The sequence below is a fragment of the Chelonia mydas genome, chromosome 3 (assembly GCF_015237465.2).
Source record: "Chelonia mydas isolate rCheMyd1 chromosome 3, rCheMyd1.pri.v2, whole genome shotgun sequence".
Classification (NCBI taxonomy): Eukaryota; Metazoa; Chordata; order Testudines; family Cheloniidae; genus Chelonia; species Chelonia mydas.
This window is the reverse complement of record NC_057851.1, coordinates 9,136,954-9,155,377: the sequence shown is the minus strand read 5'-3', so window position 1 is coordinate 9,155,377 and position 18,424 is coordinate 9,136,954. Positions and strand designations below refer to the sequence as shown.

At 46.6% G+C, this 18,424-nt stretch overlaps 2 protein-coding genes across 3 annotated transcripts in view; one reads left to right on the top strand and one right to left on the bottom strand.

Moving 5' to 3' along the window:
• Positions 1-4,617, top strand: part of FAM167A (family with sequence similarity 167 member A) — a 33,732-nt gene extending 29,115 nt beyond the window's left edge. Inside the window, exon 3 of the mRNA XM_037893861.2 lies at positions 587-4,617. Coding sequence (XP_037749789.1) covers positions 587-850 — 264 coding nt within the window. The 3' untranslated portion in view covers positions 851-4,617. The remainder of the gene's footprint in view (positions 1-586) is intronic.
• The window catches only part of BLK (BLK proto-oncogene, Src family tyrosine kinase), a 150,753-nt gene that overhangs the window by 123,921 nt on the left and 8,408 nt on the right, over positions 1-18,424 (bottom strand). The window lies entirely within an intron of this gene.

Sequence of the window (18,424 nt, the reverse complement as noted above, 5' to 3'; positions counted from 1 at the left end):
CTATTCGACATTGGTGAGGCCTCATCTGGAGTACTGTGTCCAGTTTTGGGCCCCACACTACAAGAAGGATGTGGATAAATTGGAGAGAGTCCAGCGAAGGGCAACAAAAATGATTAGGGGTCTGGAACACATGACTTATGAGGAGAGGCTGAGGGAACTGGGATTGTTTAGTCTGCAGAAGAGAAGAATGAGGGGGGATTTGATAGCTACTTTCAACTACCTGAGAGGTGGTTCCAGAGAGGATGGTTCTAGACTATTCTCAGTGGTAGAAGAGGACAGGACAAGGAGTAATGGTCTCAAGTTGCAGTGGGGGAGGTTTAGGTTGGATATTAGGAAAAACTTTTTCACCAAGAGGGTGGTGAAACACTGGAATGCGTTAGCTAGGGAGGTGGTAAAATCTCCTTCCTTAGAAGTTTTTAAGGTCAGGCTTGACAAGCCCTGGCTGGGATGATTTAGTTGGGGATTGGTCCTGCTTTGAGCAGGGGGTTGGACTAGATGACCTCCTGAGGTCCCTTCCAACCATGATATTCTATGAATCCCGAGTGCTGTGGTGACTGATTGCCGCCCCCCCGTCTCTGTGTTTCAGACAGAAATGCGCCTGCAGGACCAGCAACTGGCACGGCAGCTCATGCGGCTGCGCAGCGACATCAACAAGCTGAAGATCGAGCAGACTTGCCACCTGCACCGGCGCATGCTCAACGACGCCACCTACGAGCTGGAGGAGCGGGACGAGCTCGCCGACCTCTTCTGCGACTTCCCGCTCATGAGCGCCTTCAGCCTCTCCGCACCCCTCAAGCTCATCGGCGTCACCAAGATGAACATCAACTCCCGCAGGTTCTCGCTGTGCTAGAGCGGGGAGGGGGGCACGGGAGGGAGCACCCCTGGGGGAGCGGAGGTGCAGACAGAGGGATCCCTCCACTGAACTGCCAGAGCTGAAGACTCAAAGAGGACGCAGAGGGGAAGAGGTAAAATGCGGTAGATCCCACAGCTGCCCTTGCCTCCAGGTGGTGCCGGTAGATCTCAGCCCTGACACAGTATGGAGAAGCCTACAGACAAGCTGGGGTATTAGAACCATCAGGAACCAGGAAGAGCCTCTGAGGCTAACACCTGCAGTTTAGTCTGCTCCTTTGCAAGTGCAATCCCACCTCCTCCTCCTCATCCGTAAGTAATTGTAAAAGACAGTGGCGTGCCAGAAGGATCTGCGAGGCAGCAGGAGGCCACTGGATCTCCCAGGTGCTTGGAAATCAAAGGGAAGGTTACAAGTACAGCCATGCACCAAAGCAAAACCCCTTTCATCCGCCTGGGGCCAGAAACCATGGCTCCTCTAAAAACCAATGATACTCCTCTGTCTGGAGGGGCTGAGAGTTGCTGTCTTGATTAGAAAGCTGATTTCCAATGGCAGCCGTGCTTCCAAGGGATGAGTTATAGTGGGTTTATGTCGTGCACAATCCCAAAAGAACGGCAGAGAAGCTGGGCTTGTCCTGACTTGTGCCTTCGCTGTGAATGGTAACTATGGACATCATATACATTTATACAGCGATTCAGGCTGGTCTGTGCCCCCTGGAGGATATGATCAGGGCTGCAAATGTTCTGGATTTCATTCTTAACTTGTTTTCTCTACAACAGCCGTACAAGGCGGCTCGGTTATCCCCCAAACGGACTAAGAAACATAGGGCAATAGACCAGCACTGTGATGGCCCACATCCCCATCCCACTGGCATCAGGTGGGCCTCGGCCAACACTCCCCAGGATCAGCCTCCAGCGTGCCAGGCTAGCCGTATCCAAATAAAAGAAGGAAATGTAAAGAGGAAAACAGATATGTTTCCTAGTGACCACAATAGTAAGAATTACTGTAAAATTACTACAAGAAAGAGAGCTATTGCCAAGTCTGCTGTTGATCTGTGGTGTGAGCGTGTGCTCAGCAACACAGAGAGTGACCATTTACTGCCAAACAGAGCCATCAGTCTATATTGTATCAGGATTGTTTCAAGGCTCTGCTTCCGTCCCTTCTAAGCCTTCACCGAACACAGATCTCTGGGGCAATGCCCTCCATTCTTCACAAGCGTAAAGGAACTTCTGTCCCTAAGTTGCATTACTCGTCACACCAGGCCAGCTGTGCTCTTCCCTACCTGCGAGATCAGCTTCACAAATCAGTTTCCCGAGCGTCGGCTTGGAGGAAGCTCTTCTGGTGAATGGCAGAGGGCGCAGACAGAGGCACCTGCACGTCTTTGATCGCAAATTTTATAATGTGTATAAGCCCATCAGAATCCACAGGGACCTAGAAAGGAATGACAGGGCAGTGAAGTCTTTTCGGTTTAGTTTTTTCCTTCCCTTGAATGATTTGGGCTTTAGTAGCTCCAGGGTGTCCATATCATTTAATCGGAAACTACAATAGCTTTCAGAGTGAGCAGTGGCTCAAGATTGTCACTGGAGGTCATTAACCGATCCTTATTGCAGTAAGGCATGCCAGTTAGCCACCTCTTATGCATGGGGTATTAATCTCCCAGAAACCGGTCAGGAGGTCTGTCATGGGTGCGTGACCACTGCTAACATTCAGTCTTGATTAAAGTATCGACAGTATCCTACAGCGCTGGTCCAGTACTGCAGTGTTCTGTAGCAATGGCTGATTACGACAGTAACAGTAATACCCAGCTCTTAGCAGTGCTTTTGATGAGCAGATCTCAAAGCAATTTACAAAGGAGGTCAGTTTCGTTATCAATACCCAGAAAGGCACGGGAACAAATTATCAGACCATCATTAGTAAGCACCTAGAGGATAATAGTGTTATAAGGAATAACCAGCATGGATTTGTCAAGAACAAATCATGCCAAACCAACCTAATTTCATTCTTTGAGAGGCTTACTGGCCTGGTTGATATGGGGGAAAGCGGTAGATGTGATATATCTTGACTTCAAAAGGCTTTTGACACAGTCCCATATGATATTCTCATAAGCAAACTAGGGAAATGCCATCTAGATGAAACTACTAGGGCAAGTGGGTTATCAATGGTTTGCTGGGGGATGTGTCTAGTGGGGTCCTGCAGGGGTCTGTCCTAGGTCTGGTGCTATTAAATATTTTAATTAATGATTTGGATGATGGAGTGAAGATTACACTTGTAAAATTTGCAGGTGACACCAAACTGGGATGGATTACTGCACTTTGAAGATTAGAATTCAAAATAACCTCGATAACTTAGAGAATTGGTCTGAAATCAACAAGAAGAAATTCAATAAAGACAAGTGTACAGTACTTCACTTAGAAAGGTAAAATCAAATGCACAACTACAAAATAGTGAATAACTGGCTAGGTCATAGTACTGCTGAAAAGGATCTGGGGGTTATAATGGATCACAGATTAAATATGAGCCAACAATGTGATGCAATTGTGAAAAAGGCTAATATCATTCTGAGGTGTATTAACAGGAGTGTCATAAGTAAGACCTGGGAGGTAGCTGTCCCACTCTACTCAGCACTGGTGAGGCCTCATCTGGAGTACTGTGTCCAGTTTTGGGTGCCGCACTTGTAGAAAGATGTGGACAAATTGGAGAGAATCTAGAGGAGAGCAACAAAAGCAATAAAAGATTGAGAAAACCTGACCTCTGATGAAAGGTTAAAAAAACCTGACATGTCTAGCCTTGAGAAGACTGAGAGAGGATTGATAATTTTAAAACACGTTAAAGGCTGTTATAAAGAGGACGGTGATCGGTTGGGCTCCAATGTCCACCAAGGGGAGGAGAAGAAGTAATGGGCTTCACTGAAACAAGGGGGATTTAGGTTAGATACGAGAAAAAACTTTCTAAATATAACTTATATAAGGAGAGTTAAGTAGAGGAATGGGTTACTACAGGAGGGTGTAGAATCCCTGTCCCTGGAGGTTTTTAAGACAAACATCTGTCAGGGATCGTCTAGGTTTACTTAACCCTGCCTCAGTGAGGAGGGATGGATTAGACGTATTGCTGCCTGCAGTGCTCAAGACCATGGGTACCTGCCTCAGGCCAGACTGTTAGTAACCAAGACACAAACTCCAGATCTACACTTAGATTTCACAGCCAATTACCATGGGTAAACTCCTCTGGCACTACAGCACCCTTAGCGTGGAGTCACAGACAGTCCCATTGGGTATTCTGATCTGTCTCACCAACCAGGTGAGCATACCTTTGTGATAGATGGTCCCTTACACCAAGGAGCACAGCAATATTCAGGTTACTCTCAGTCCCAACGGATCAGTCACTTACCCCAGGTCACTTGCACCCTAGCTCTCACACCAAAGACAATGCTTGTAGCCAATCCTATAACAAACTAACTAAAGATTAATTAAATAAGAAAAGGAAACCAGAGAGTTATTTACAAGGTTAAAGCAAGTAAACATAGATACACAAATGAGTTACAATCTTAAATTGCAAAAGGTAATAGGAGCTTCTATAATCGGCAAGCTCTGTATGTCTTTTAGGGCTAACCCAGGCTAAGCAACTGGGGATCTCTCACTTATGCCTAGAAACACTGTGCCCCCCAGAGTCCAAGCAGCATAGAAATACTAAATTCCTTTGGTTTGTGGTTTTCATCCCCCTACTGCCATGTACTCTGAGTTGCAAACTCAGTTGATGGGAGGAATCCACTTGCATGACTCTTCTTCACATGGAGGACAGCAGGACAAAGAAGTTTTTTGTCCTCCTGTTGACTGCATGTAGGGAAATTCCAGTTGCACTGTCCTACAGTGCTTCATCTGGTATCGATGGTCCTTGCCTTCTGGGAAGGATGTAACACCTTCTGCTGAAGATCAGCCCTTCATGCCAATTAATGTCTTTCCTGTCTGATAATTTACACAGTCATTTTCACAGGGACTCATAATACAACTGCTTTCAGTGGTTCTCAACCTATTTACCATTGTGGGCAGCATATGTGGCCCACAATGTGTTATGTGGGCCCATCCAATGTTCCCTGTATGGCCCTGAGGATGTCACATGGTCCGCAGCTGTGTGCTGATTGGGCCGCAGGTTGAGAACCACTAGATATTACCTTACAATATAGGATACAGAGGTTATATGTGAGATTAATGCATGCATTGACTCGCAAGCATTCAATAAAGTCTAAACACATTCTTACCATTCTAATACTTATTTTAATACTTTCAACAGACTGATTCTAGCTATGTATTTGCCAGCATTCAGCTGAGATGTGGGGGCCTTGGCATAGAGCTGGCACCTGGTACGCCAGTGTTGCAATGACTTCTTGAGGTCCCTTCCAGCCTTACAGTTCTATAATTATCCCTATTTTACAGATGGGGAAACTGAGGCACCGAGTGGTCCAATGACTTGCCCTCGGTCACCCAGCAGGCTAATAGCAGAGCTGAGATTAGAACGCAGGGCTCCTGAGTGCTAGCGTGATACGCTATTCACTAGGCAACACTGTGCCTAGCAATACTCTGGTTTTGGACCACTACCGTAGCATACTTGGAGTACATTGTGTAACCGTTACACTGATGAGCACTTACTCATGTACATCGTCCCTTTAAATTCAATAGACAGCTGTGCATGTGCTAACCAATATGAGTCAGGACCTTGATTTTTTTAACACAGGGATGGGAGTAGAACTGATCCAAATACCAATTACCGTATTTTTGCAGGAAATTTTGAAAAATGCTTATTTTCCAAAAAATCCTGTAGAATTGTTTTTTTTTCAATGAAAAACCAAAAATGAAATATTGTTGGCTTTCAGAAATATTTGCAGTCAAATTTTTTGCCAAAAGACAAAAAAGGTACTTAAAAACAATTTTTTTTTTTTACCAAAACCCAGAAAATGTCAACCAAAAATGAATGTTTTCATTTGGATCTAAAAGCGAGTTTGCACTGAAAAAACGCTTTGATGAAAAAAATCCAATCAGTTTCAGGAAGGAGGTAGGTGCATCTGACTAACAGAAGGAATGGGACATGAGTGACTGGTTATTACGTAACTAAAGACACCCAGATTGGATTTATCACAATGGACAGTCTTTTAAGACGGGAATAGATGGATCTCATTTCTGAGCCATCAAGGACTCACTCAGTCACTGTGAAAAGTTAGTGTAAGTATAATAATAATCAGATCAGGGTAGCTGGGGTGAGACATTTCAAAGATGGGGGTTTAAGAAATGAATCATTGTATTTATTAGAGATGGAATGCTCAGAATTGCCAGCTGTTAGTCAAAATGCACATTTTTGTAAAATAAAAAATGATGTCAAGCTTGATTCCTGCCCCTGATCGCTCACTGGCTGGTGTAGCACGTTACTCAACAGCTACACCTCCAGCCGGGGGGATATGGATAGGCTCTGAAGGATCCTCAGCCATCTCAATGCAAGTATGACGATCCTCCAGCTTCTGTCATCAGCAAGAACTGAACCTGTGACTTTCAGCACTGAGCTCTACCAGTTGAGCAACAGAAGTGTGTCCATCAGCAAGTAGCACTAGTAGGCTGCTATTCTTTGTGGGGACCAGGCACTAACGAGGGATGCAACACACAAGCACTGTGCAAGGTCTTCAGTGTAATCTGTCCCTGTGTCTAGATTTGTACACCATGCACATCACCATGCTAGCCAAGAGCCTTCACCAGCAGCTGCCTGCCTTGTGGACTTGAGCACGGAGGCTATAAACAGGGTGAAAATGAAGGGGTGGGTTTTGTGTGGGTGGGAAGCAGCTGTAAAGGAAACAAGACAAAATCGGTCACAGTTTGTTGTTGTTACTCACCAGCAAAAGAATAGTGGGTCCAGACACTTAACAGAACAGCTGTCTATAGCAACAACAACAACATTTACATATCTGGTGGGGGTAGGGGAATGGGATTTTGCAGACAAAGGGCCAGATCCTTCACTGGTGTGAAACACTGCAGCTTCCTTGAAGGAGGGCAGGATGGTCCAGTGGTTGGGTGCTAGGCTGGGCCTTGGGAAACCTGGGGTCAACTCCCTGCTCCACCACAGATTTCCTGTATGGCCTTGGGCAAGTCTCTGTGCCTCAGTTCCCCATCTGTACAATGGGCATAGCAGCACTTCGCTGCCTCACAGGGCTGTTGTAAGTAGAAATGCATTAAAAGATTGCGAGGTGCAATGGGTACCTATAAGTGCCTAAGGTAAATAGATGGCTTTATGCCAGCTGAGGATCTGGCCCAAATAATCATCTGCAGAGTTGACTGGTGCCTTTTTTGTTCTGAGAAGAAGGAAGTGTCTCAGTTCCTTGACTTGAAGTAGTCACACTCCATGGCCAGTTGTGCCACATGTGTATGATATGGACTGCAATAGTCCTGTGGTAGTAGCTTCTGTAAAGCAGACCAATGCCAGACTTTGGTTAAAAAAAACCACACAGCCATGTGCAGCTCCCTGGGTGTCACGTCACACCCCACACTCAGAATCCAGACCAAGTGCAACAAATGGTTCGTGGCTCTTTCAAGCCAAGTGGCTGTGGTTTCAAATGGCTTTGCTGCAAAAGCAGCTGAAATGCAGTGGGTCTCTGCTGAGTTTTGCTCTGAGGTTTCTGAGTTTGTTCAGACCCGAAGTGCACTGTGAAACTCAGGGAGAGCGAATCCACATGCACAAAAACCGTCACAAATCTTCACACAAGGCCCCGTGAACAAAAAACAGCCTTAGCACCTGCAGCAGGGCCTAATCCTGTTGATCTCTCACTGAAGGCAATGGCAAAACTCCTATAGGAGCAGGACTGGCCTATGACGGGACTGCCACATTTGCTGGTGTGGATCCAGCCCCAGAGGCCTGCAGACTTAGTACAACATCTGTTAAAGGTTTCTTTGTTTTTTTCCTAAGGGAAGCATCTAATTCTTAACTTTGTGGCAATACAAAGTGCTATTTACATGAGCAATGAGTGATTTGTATTTTCATGGTTTCCGCTATTGTTTCTATATTACCGCTATGACAAGTGAACTGAAATAAAAAGATCATGACGAAAAGACAGTGTATGGATCTCATTTAAACAGAAAAAGCCAGGAAATTGAGAGTTAAAACTGTTACTTCCTTGCTGAAGCTATACATGGCATCCCCTAAGGCATGTCAGGCATCAAGCCATGCTGCTTCTATTGTTGTCTGAATAATAACAGACCCAAACACTGAGTATCCTCCTCGCTATTGGGTTTTTGGCTCACAGTGAGAAGGTATACACTCAATGGGTTTTATTTTAGATAAGAGAAAACATAATGAAAGAAAAGAACCAAAGTGAAGTCTGCTTGAGAGAGCACAGTGTATGTTTCTCCCCTCTGTAACATGCTACACTGGAGCAGAGCACAAAATGCCAGCCGCTTCCAGCCGATTCCTTGGATTGTAAAGGTGCAGTACATAGAAAACGAACCCATACACCATTTCCCTGGCTGCATGTATCACGACCTGCCACCATCAGTGAACTTCCAGGGAAGCTGATTTCTCTTTGGAGCAGCACGCAAAGTGTAAAGGCCTGTCTGTCCAGCCCAAAACCTATGCACTGGCCCAGGCATAGGGTCCACCTGGGTCTTAGTGTCCACCCTTCCGCCTCTTCCTATCCCTGTTCTGACCGTTCCTACAGGCTCCCACTGCAGCTGGCTGCTGTAGCCTGGTGAGTCTTCCTCTGCAGGGGATCTAGTACTTAAAAGTGAAAAAGCCTCCAGCCTGCCAGACCTATTAGCACAACACTGAACCTGTTAAAGAGCCATTCAAGTGGTAATCGCAAAAAGAAAAGGAGTACTTGTGGCACCTTAGAGACTAACCAATTTATTTGAGAATATTTATTTCATCCGATGAAGTGAGCTGTAGCTCACGAAAGCTTATGCTCAAATAAATTTGTTAGTCTCTAAGGTGCCACAAGTACTCCTTTTCTTCAAGTGGTAATGAAGCCATTTAACAGGCATTTGCCAGCCCCCAGGTATATACTGTCAGTTTCTGAATTTACTGACAAAAAAAGTTGTGCATGATTGTAATATTTAATCAGAACATGTCAGTTTACAGGACCTTAGTTTAAAATTTGCTTTAGAAATATTTCATTAGTGTGTTGCTGACGATTATAAAATCACATCTCTAAAAAATCCTTGCATAGATTTTTAGATGCACAATCTGAGGATTCATCTTTAGCCTTAAATGCTTGGATCTTTGGACATATAGTTTTTTAAATAAATCCTTCAAAAGACCACCCTTATCTAAAATACACATGCGAACCCGGGCTGCCGTCGGACATAGAGGCACCAGTTTAACAATATGTCATAGGGCCCCATGAATCCTAAGGATGGCCCTGCCCCACACAGCTTTAGATTTCTGTCTGAATAGTCCTGAGCCTATTAAATGGAAAACATATTGCAAAGGAGTCTTCCATTAGGAGCACTGCTGTATACCCAGAGGTAATTGCTATTAATAATACTTAGCACAGATTTACAAAGATCAGCTAATTGATCTTCGCGACCCCTTTGCAAAGCAGGTAAATACCATGGTCCTCCTTTGGCAGATATGGGAAATGAGCTACAGAAAGGCTAAGCGATTGGCCCCAGGTTCCACAGCTAATCAGCCACATGGCCAGACTTTGTGTGCCAGCATCCCTGGCCTCGATTTTCAGAAGTGATTTGGGTGTCTCTATTTCAGAGCGCTCAAGTGGAGATGAAATCTAGCCGTCACTGGGCCTGCTTGGATCTGGTTTGTAGATTAGGGCCGGTGTGGAGTAAGGTGTGAGTCGCAAACCCCATTCCAGACATGGATCCAGAGCTGAGGCTATGAGCCAACATGTATCAAAAACAACTAGTGATTTTGGGGGCCCAAGTTGAGACACTTTAGAGTCTGGAGCCCCCACCCTTCCAAAATCAGGGTCTCATGTTGCACACCCCAAATCACCAGTCACTTTTGTAGCACTGGAGCCCTGACTACCAATCCTGTTCTCAGAACACTATGCAGAGCTGCCTTGCATGTGGGTACTTGTGTGGTTAGTAGTTAACTTGGGGCCAAATCTGCACAGGCTGACTGGGCAGCAGGGAGCCCAAATGCCCATCTGCCCACACAAAGGGCTGTTTGCAGGCACAAAAGTTGTCTGCAGCCACCCTGGAGCCCACAGTCCATCAGAGCGGAGGGCTGGCTGGTCGGCCCTGGTTGCTAATGCTTTTGTGTTGCTCTAGCAAAAGTCCAACTAGACCTCAACCTGGCCTGAAGCCGATCGCTTCCTTTCCTCCTCCTGCAAAGAGCTGACTGGTTCAGCACTTGTGGCCAAATGGGTGAACAATTAAGATTCCCCCTGAGATTTCCCCGCTGTGACAAGGCATAAAAACCGGGGGCAGGGGTGGGAGGGGCTAACTCCAGGCTTGGACTTTAGAGGAAGGTCAATGAGTCAAGATCCTGAAGGTGGAGCTCGAGAAAGACTAGCAAAAGGGGCTTCGTTTAGACCTTTCGGTCTTCTGGGCCTGCAGTCCGAGAGCAGTTTATCTCTCCATGCTGCAAGGCCCTGAGCAATTTCTGGAGGTGCTCAGCACCCTAGCTCCCATAGACGTCCAGGGGAGTTGTGAAGAGAGTTGCCAACTTGGTCATATTTAAAAACTGGACACTCCAGCAGGAGTGCTGGAACCTCCCCTGCCCCGCCTATTCCCTGCAAAGCCCTGCCCCTGCCCCACCTCTTCCCCCAAGCCCCTGCCCCTGCCTTGCCTCTTTCCCTGAGGCTCCACCCCAATCCACTCCTCTTCCTTCCCTGCCGCCCGGGTCAGGAGGGACTTGCCTATGGAGCTGGCACTGGGAGCTGCAGCCACCCGACCACGGTAGGAGGTGGCCCCAGCTGAGTAGGGCCTGGAGAGGATGATGACCCGGTGCCTCCCTGCCTCCCCTGCTTGCAGTAACTGGGTTTTGGGTGTCCTGTCAGTAGATCTGACTTTCTGGTCAAAAACCAGGCACCTGACCACCCTAGTTTTGTGAGCGATCAGCCCCTCCAGGCCCTTCTCAGCAGCGTGCAGGATCAGGCCCCATAGCATTTCCATTGCCTGGCTCCTGCCTTCCCTCCTCAGGGCCTGGGGCTGGCAATTGGCCGCAGTTAAACTCAGCCACATTCCCCTGCGACTGGGTTCCTTGGCAATCTGGGCCTGACGTCACTGTAGTTTCTCTGCCAGGCACAGGGTGACTAGCTGAGGAATAACAATGACTAATAAATAACTCTGCATGTTTCTAGCGCACCCTTCCCAACAAGCCTGGAGGCAGCTCACAATCCAAAACACGATCCAACCGCGCCAGCCAAAAAACCAATGAGACCTTCTCCAGGTTCCATTTGAGCCTCCTCCCAAATGAGAACAGTGGGCAGAGTCCAGAATCAACTGGGGTAAAGCTAAAAGAACAGCACCTTAGAGACTAACAAATTTATTTGAGCATAAGCTTTTGTGGGCTACAGCTCACTTCATCGGATGCATAGAATGGAACATATAGCAAGAAGATATTTATACATACAGAGAACATGAAAAGGTGGAAGTACCCATACCAACTGTGAGAGGCTAATTAATAAAGAGGAGCTATTATCAGCAGGGGAAAAAAAACTTTTGAAGTGATAATCAAGATGGCCCATTTCGGACAGTTGGTACGAAGGTGTGAGGATACTTAACATGGGGCCATAGATTCAATTAGTGTAATGACCCAGCCATTCCCAGTCTCTGTTCAAACCTAAGTTAATGGGATTGTATTAATTCAAGCTCAGCAGCTTCTCGTTGGAGTCTGTTTTTGAAGCTTTTCTGTTGCAAAATTGCCACCTTTAAGTCTGTTACTGAGTGGCCAGAGAGGTTGAAGTGTTCTCTGACTGGTTTTTGAATGTTCTGATTCCTGATGTCAGATTTGTGTCCGTTTATTCTTTTGCGTAGAGACTGTCCAGTTTGGCCAATGTCCATGGCAGAGGGGCATTGCTGGCACACGATGGCATATATCACATTGGTAGATGTGCAGGTGAACGAGCCCCTGATGGCATGGCTGATGTGGTTGGGTCCTATGATGGTGTCACTTGAATAGATATGTGGACAGAGTTGGCATAGTGCTTTGTTTCAAGGATAGGTTCCTGGGGAGCCCCCTCCCCCCAATCCCCGCTCAATCTGAGCCAGCAGTCCTCAGACTTGAAGACCTAGGGTCCCACCCCTATGGCTCAGGAGCACTTGCTGTTGTAATTCTAATCAGTGCAGTTACATTGGATTGAGACACTACCCACTGGAGCAAAGGAACCATTTTCAGAAACGCCTCAGGGATGCAGGCACCTGTGTCCCATTTTCAAAAGGGGTTCAGGCACTGGGGCCCCGAGCCTCACAGGTATTTAGATGCTTAACTCCCATGGGAGTTGGGCACCTAAGACCCTTTCAGGATCTAGGTCCTAAATCCTCATCAGACTTAGGGTATGTCTACACAGACTGAAAATAGTCAGTTAGACGTTCACACTCGGGCTTTGAAGCCTGGCAAGCGGGGTGGGTCTCGGAGCCTGCGCTCCAGCCCAAGCGTGAACGTCCACACAGGTATTTTTAGCACCGTAGCAAGAGCCCTGCAAGCCTGAGTCTGTGGACCCGGGATCTGAAACTCACTGCCGTGGGGCTTTTTCTGCCGTGTAGATGTACCGTAGGCTCTCAAGTGCCCGAGTCATTTTTAAAAATGTCATTTAGGCTCCTAAACCATTTAGGGGTTTTTTTGAAAATTTTACACCTATTCTAACAAATAAAAAGGGTCAAATTTTTGGTGATAATTTCATGCCATTTTTCAACCAGCTCTATTTTAAACCAGCCACTTACCACCTGCTCAAAGCTCCCATGCTACCAGTGGTACATGCCCCACAGCTCCACTGCTCTAAGGTACGTAAGCCAGGCAGTATATCTGCAGACTAAAGCAATAACCCTTTCACAAGTTTGGAAGATGCAAACCCGTTGCTCTCTGATCAGGAGGATGTCAGATTCCTAAAACTCATCTCAGGTATTGGACATACCTGGCTCAGTGACATGCCTGCCATGGTTTGGGTCTCCATTTTCCTCCCCTGGAGCCTTCTTCCCTAAAACACACTTTGCAAGTGTGATGCATGGCTAGAAAGGATTAAACATCCTGCAAAATAAACAACTTGAATTCGACCCTTAAAGATATGTGGGGAGGTAAGGGCTGTGTTTTTATCTATTTATATATGTATGAGTAGGGTAGAAAATGTAATCAACAGTCCCTCTCTATGCTGTATTCTGATAATTCAGTGATTAAAAGAACATCCTAGCATTTAAATGAATTGTAAACATGGGATATCTCAATATTCATCTGTCTTTTAAATGTACTGTGAATGATGGAGGAACACGCAAATGGCCTAATGTTAATTTGTATAGCTAGGTACCAGTGATGGACCTCTTTCAGAGTCATCCTAACTATCTTTTGTTCCCTGAGGAACTCCAACTTGTCAAAGAGGGCATGAAATTGTATAAAAGATCCTTGGGTTCTGATCCTGTTCATCTCAGCTCTTCCTGAGGCTTCATACAGGGGAAGCTTAGGCCATAAGGACTGACTGGATCGCCATGAAATATAAACATTGGACTATTTCTGAAAGAACTCTTTGCAACTACAAAGCTCACCATCTCTGCTATGAATCTGAATCTCAATGAACTGAGTTCATGTCAGTATGTATATTGATCTTTTAACCATTCTCTCTCTCTTTTGTTTTTTAATAAATTTTAGTTCAGTTAATAAGAATTAGCTGTAGTGTGTATTTGGGTAAGATCTGAAATACTCATTAACCTGGGAGGTGATGTGCCCAATCCTTTGGGATTGCTAGAAACTTTTCTTTTATATGATGAAATGATTTTCAGAAATCATCATATTTGACTTAGGTACCTGGATGGAGGCTGGCTCACTTTAAGGGAACTGTGTTGTTTGGACTTCTGAATAACCAGTAAGGTAAAAAAGAAGCTGTTTTATGCTGGTTTGGTAAATCTAAGTATTGGAATATCCACCAACTTTTGGGGGATTGTCTGCCCCATTCTTTGCAGTTCACCCTAATTGACTGACCACAGCTGGCCCCCACTGGGAGCCCGGTCACAGCAAGACTCTCAGCCAAGGACCTCTACCTATTATATTCCTGACTGGTGGTGTCCTTGCACTCTGCGTTCTCACAACCAGCAGGAGGCCTGTGTCACAGAATTCCTCACCCGCTGTCACCTTGCACCCTGATAAGGCTCAATACCCTCTGTGCTAACATTGCTGGGGACAGAGAACCTAACAAAGTACCTGATCTTTTCAGAATCCTAGAGGAGATGGAAAGAGCACTCCTATCTCTTAGCACAGGCTGCTCCCGACCCAGTTAGCCTGTTAGCTCATGTTGCTGTCGCTCCTTCTTGCAATGCCAGTGTCCTGTTCTGACCCCAATGTTGCCCTTGTGCCAAGCAGTAGCAGATGTTTGGGGCCTTCTTCCAGTGGAGAAGAAATCGGTGATATGGAGTCTAGGTATATTCTGTGTGTAATCTGTTTAATTTGCACATATAAACCACTCCTGGAACAGAGGTGGCCACAAACAACATGCAGGACAATCCCTTCTTGCAGGAATCTCAGCCCAGCATCAGTGCATGGTTCCCAGAGAGACACTCTGGACAAGAATTGACTCTACCCAGGCACAAGGCGGAGAGTAAGCAAACTTTCCTGCTGTTCACTCAGCTCCCATTCCAAAGGGCCACCACCTCTACGCAGACCCTTGCATATCAAAACAACAGCATGTGAGATGTCTACCCAAGACTGAACATTTGCTCGCATACTAAGAAAAATAATTTGGAAGATTATGTGTAACAGCACCACCCGGTGATATCTGCGGAATGGTGCTTTCAACTAAGAAAACATCTAGTGGGCCAGATTCACTGGTAGAAGCCGGTTGCTTTACACCGATCTGATGATGCAAATCAGGTGTAAACCTAGCTCTACTTTGCATCACCAAAGCAGCCGGAGTGTAGAGATGCATTTAGCCCTAAATAGTGATAGAGGTTAATGATGATGCCTGCTGAGAGCTGATGTAGACAGCTGCACACATAAAGCATGCTTGTAACTGTGCCCACACTACTCACTGCCCAATGACGCCATGCTGGCACAGGCTGGTTCTTGGTACCCACTGCTGGCTAGACTGCATATAGAAGCTTATGAATCTGCTCGTGCTTCTGAGCTATAGAACCTGCCCGCTAGCTCAGACAGATGAGGCTGGTGCTTCCAGATCAAAGTCCTATTCATTTCCCTGAGACCATCCATCCAATCCTGGACCAGGACCCATTGTGCTAGGTGCTGTACAAACACAGACCAAAAAGACAGTCTCTACCCCAAAGAGATTACTGCTCTCTTTACAGTACAGATATAATTTCAGGGTCCTTTCACCTTTATGTGAGTAGGTTTGGCAGGATCTGGCAGCTGGGTAGGTCATTGGCATTCCTTGTATTGTCCCAGGGGGTTATTACACAGTATGCACCGAGCAAGGATTTCAGAGCCCTCTTGTTGCATCCAAGGCATTGGTTTTCTTGATAATAAAATATGAGCACCCTAACTCGTTGGAAGAAAAAGAATTATTTACCAGGATGGGTCATTGGCACAGAGAAGGAAAAGCCTTGAATAGGTGGATCAGGATCCTAACTGAAATCAACGGGAGCTTTATCATTGATTTAAGCAGGTACAGGATCAAGCCCCAGGTGCTGGGTCATGTAAATCCTTTCTACAGGCACAAAAATGAAAAGTTCCCTCCAGGCTCCCAGGGCAGCAGCAGACGCAGAGCCACACAGCATTGCAGACGGGCAGCCATGCTCAGGGCTCTGTTGGGCAGCGAATGACCTTGATGCCCTCATTCTGGGAGCAGAATGCGGAATAATTCCTTCTCTTATGGAACCCGGCACGTCTAGGTCCCTAACTGGGCAAAGACAAAAGGAAAACAGCTGTTAGTGTGTGTGTGTGTGTGGGGGGGGACTGACTCTAAATTAAGGAAACAGCAGAGCTTTTTGGGAACGACCCACAACCAGGTTTTAGCTGCCCTTGGGAAACAAACCACATTCATACAGAGTATTCATCAATAGCCCAGCTCTCGCCAGCACGGTCATCACAAAGAGCTCAAACAGACCAAGGAAAACATCTCCTTCCACTAACGTGCACCTCCATAGCACCTCCAATCCTCATTAGCAGCATAGGGCCTATGACACACAATGGAGCAGTTCTGATTCTATCCAGTAGGGGGCAGCGGAGAACATACACGATAGCCAATAGATTACCAGGCCCCTGGGCACACAGCCAAGGAGGTTTTGAGCAGCTCATGATTTACCTACTCCTGTGTATTGTTCACTAGGGAGACTTATGGGTTTGGGAGGGTGCCAAGGGCTTTGGGGAGGGTATCTTGTGGCGGCAATTCCCCAACAATGGCCTCTAACGGCATATACCCCATATCAGATATAGTAATGTTACAGGGATCCGGCTGTATGCGGGACGTAAGCAGACAGCCACAGTAAGAGGACGTTAGCTGGCTTCAGGCCCAGGGCATGGCTGATCAGAAGCACCACTCTGGCTAGAGCTAATGCACTGTGCACATTACTGCATCTCCCGCTGTGCACATTCCATGGACTGCAATGGAAGCAGGATTGGGTCTGGTTTGAGAACGTCATTGGAGGAAGGGAGAACTGGGAATGTGGTCCTTCTGGCACTGCGGCATGTAAAGGACATTTCTCCTTTTAGTTCTTCTGCCCTGCTGTGGATCGCCCTCATCTAGAAGCTACGCACCAATAAAGACACCTTGCCCTTCTAGAGCACCATTCATGTGAAGGCCTCAAGGCACTTTACAAAGAGTAGTTCACTGTGCTTCATAGCTAGCTTTTGGGGCATCCATTTTACAGGTGGGGACACTGAGGCACAGAGAAATTAGGTGAATGGCACAGTGCATCAGTTGCAGAGCTGGGGGAATGGAACCCAGGGAGTTTTTATTGCTTTGCTCTAACCAGCATGATATTCTCTGTCTTCCGCCATGCCTCCAGAATCACAGCCAACACAAATCAGTTGCCCTTTCAACAGCAGATACATATTTCAAGTCTAGGGTGTGAGAGATGCCATCACAGGTCAGCCCCCAGTGTCCCTCTGAACTCGGCTTGCTTCAATGTGTGAGTGGCACACGATGTGCGCTGTCTTCTCCTGCCTTCCTGCAGGATCCTGATCCTCTGGAGTCTGTTAATTACAATCAATTGCTTTTCTCCTTCTCTGCGAAAAGGGAGGGGGGGCTTGTTTTCCTTTCCCACAGGCAGATGCTGTCTACAGCCCTCAAACCTAACCGGAAAGCAGGTTTTGTCCCTCAGCCCAGGGCCAAACCCAGCTCTTGTTATTCACACAGAACTCTCATCCTCCTCTCAATGGCCCCAAGCCAGAACAGTCCTTAAGTACATATTTCACTGAAACAGGAGTAGCCTCAGTGACATCAATGGGACAAGTCACAGGCTCAAAGCACCTGACTGTACCAATTTTAGGTATTCATTTGGGCCCCCATCACCATGGCATCTGAGCACCTCAAAGCCTTCTAGGTATTTATCCTCACAACACCCCAGGGACAAAGGGCAGAGCTGTTATTGGACAGATGGGGTCCTGGGGCCCAGAGAGCCTGCGTGACTTGCCCACGATGACACAGGAAGTCTGTGGTGGACAGAGAATGGACCCAAGGTCAATTCCCAGACTAGCGTGCTAGTTCCCAGTTCCCAGGCTTCCTCTCGAGTGCTTTTGGATCAGACCCAAGGTACATGGTTCCGCTGACTTCAAGGAGTGTTTTTGGTGAGGAGAACAATACCATACCCTACATCCAGCGCTTAATTTGTGCCAGGGCTTGCCAGGGCTGAGCCCCGGCACCTCTAGGTTTGGCAGTTCCTAGCCCAGGCACCTCTGGGCTTCCCGCGTCAGTTATGAATGTAAAGAAAAGGCTTGCACCCCGGCATCTTTCATTACAAATGAAGCACTGCCCACCTGTTAATTTCACTCCCCCAGGTGTTGGGAGGAATTCAGTTGCACATCTCCTCTTCATGGGGAAGCTGGGGGTGCAATCCACAAAGCCCTACATCTACATCCGATGAAGTGAGCTGTAGCTCACGAAAGCTTATGCTCAAATAAATTGGTTAGTCTCTAAGGTGCCACAAGTACTCCTTTTCTTTTTGCGAATACAGACTAACACGGCTGCTACTCTGAAACTTAGTCTTTTGATGTTCCACAATGCTTGCTCTGATGTTGATGGTTCTTCTTTTGTGGACCAGGAAATAACACCTCCTGCTGTAAACTAGTATTTCACACGTGGTAATGCTTCTCTGCCCACTGGTGAGTTACAGAGCAAACACTTAAATATAACTTTACAGCATGCGATAGAGATGTTATCAGTGAGATTGAGGCAGGCAGCAATTTTCAAACATTCCATAAACTCTAAACACTAAGCACATTTTTATAACACGAATACCGGTTTTAACCATACTAACACACAGGTGACCCAGA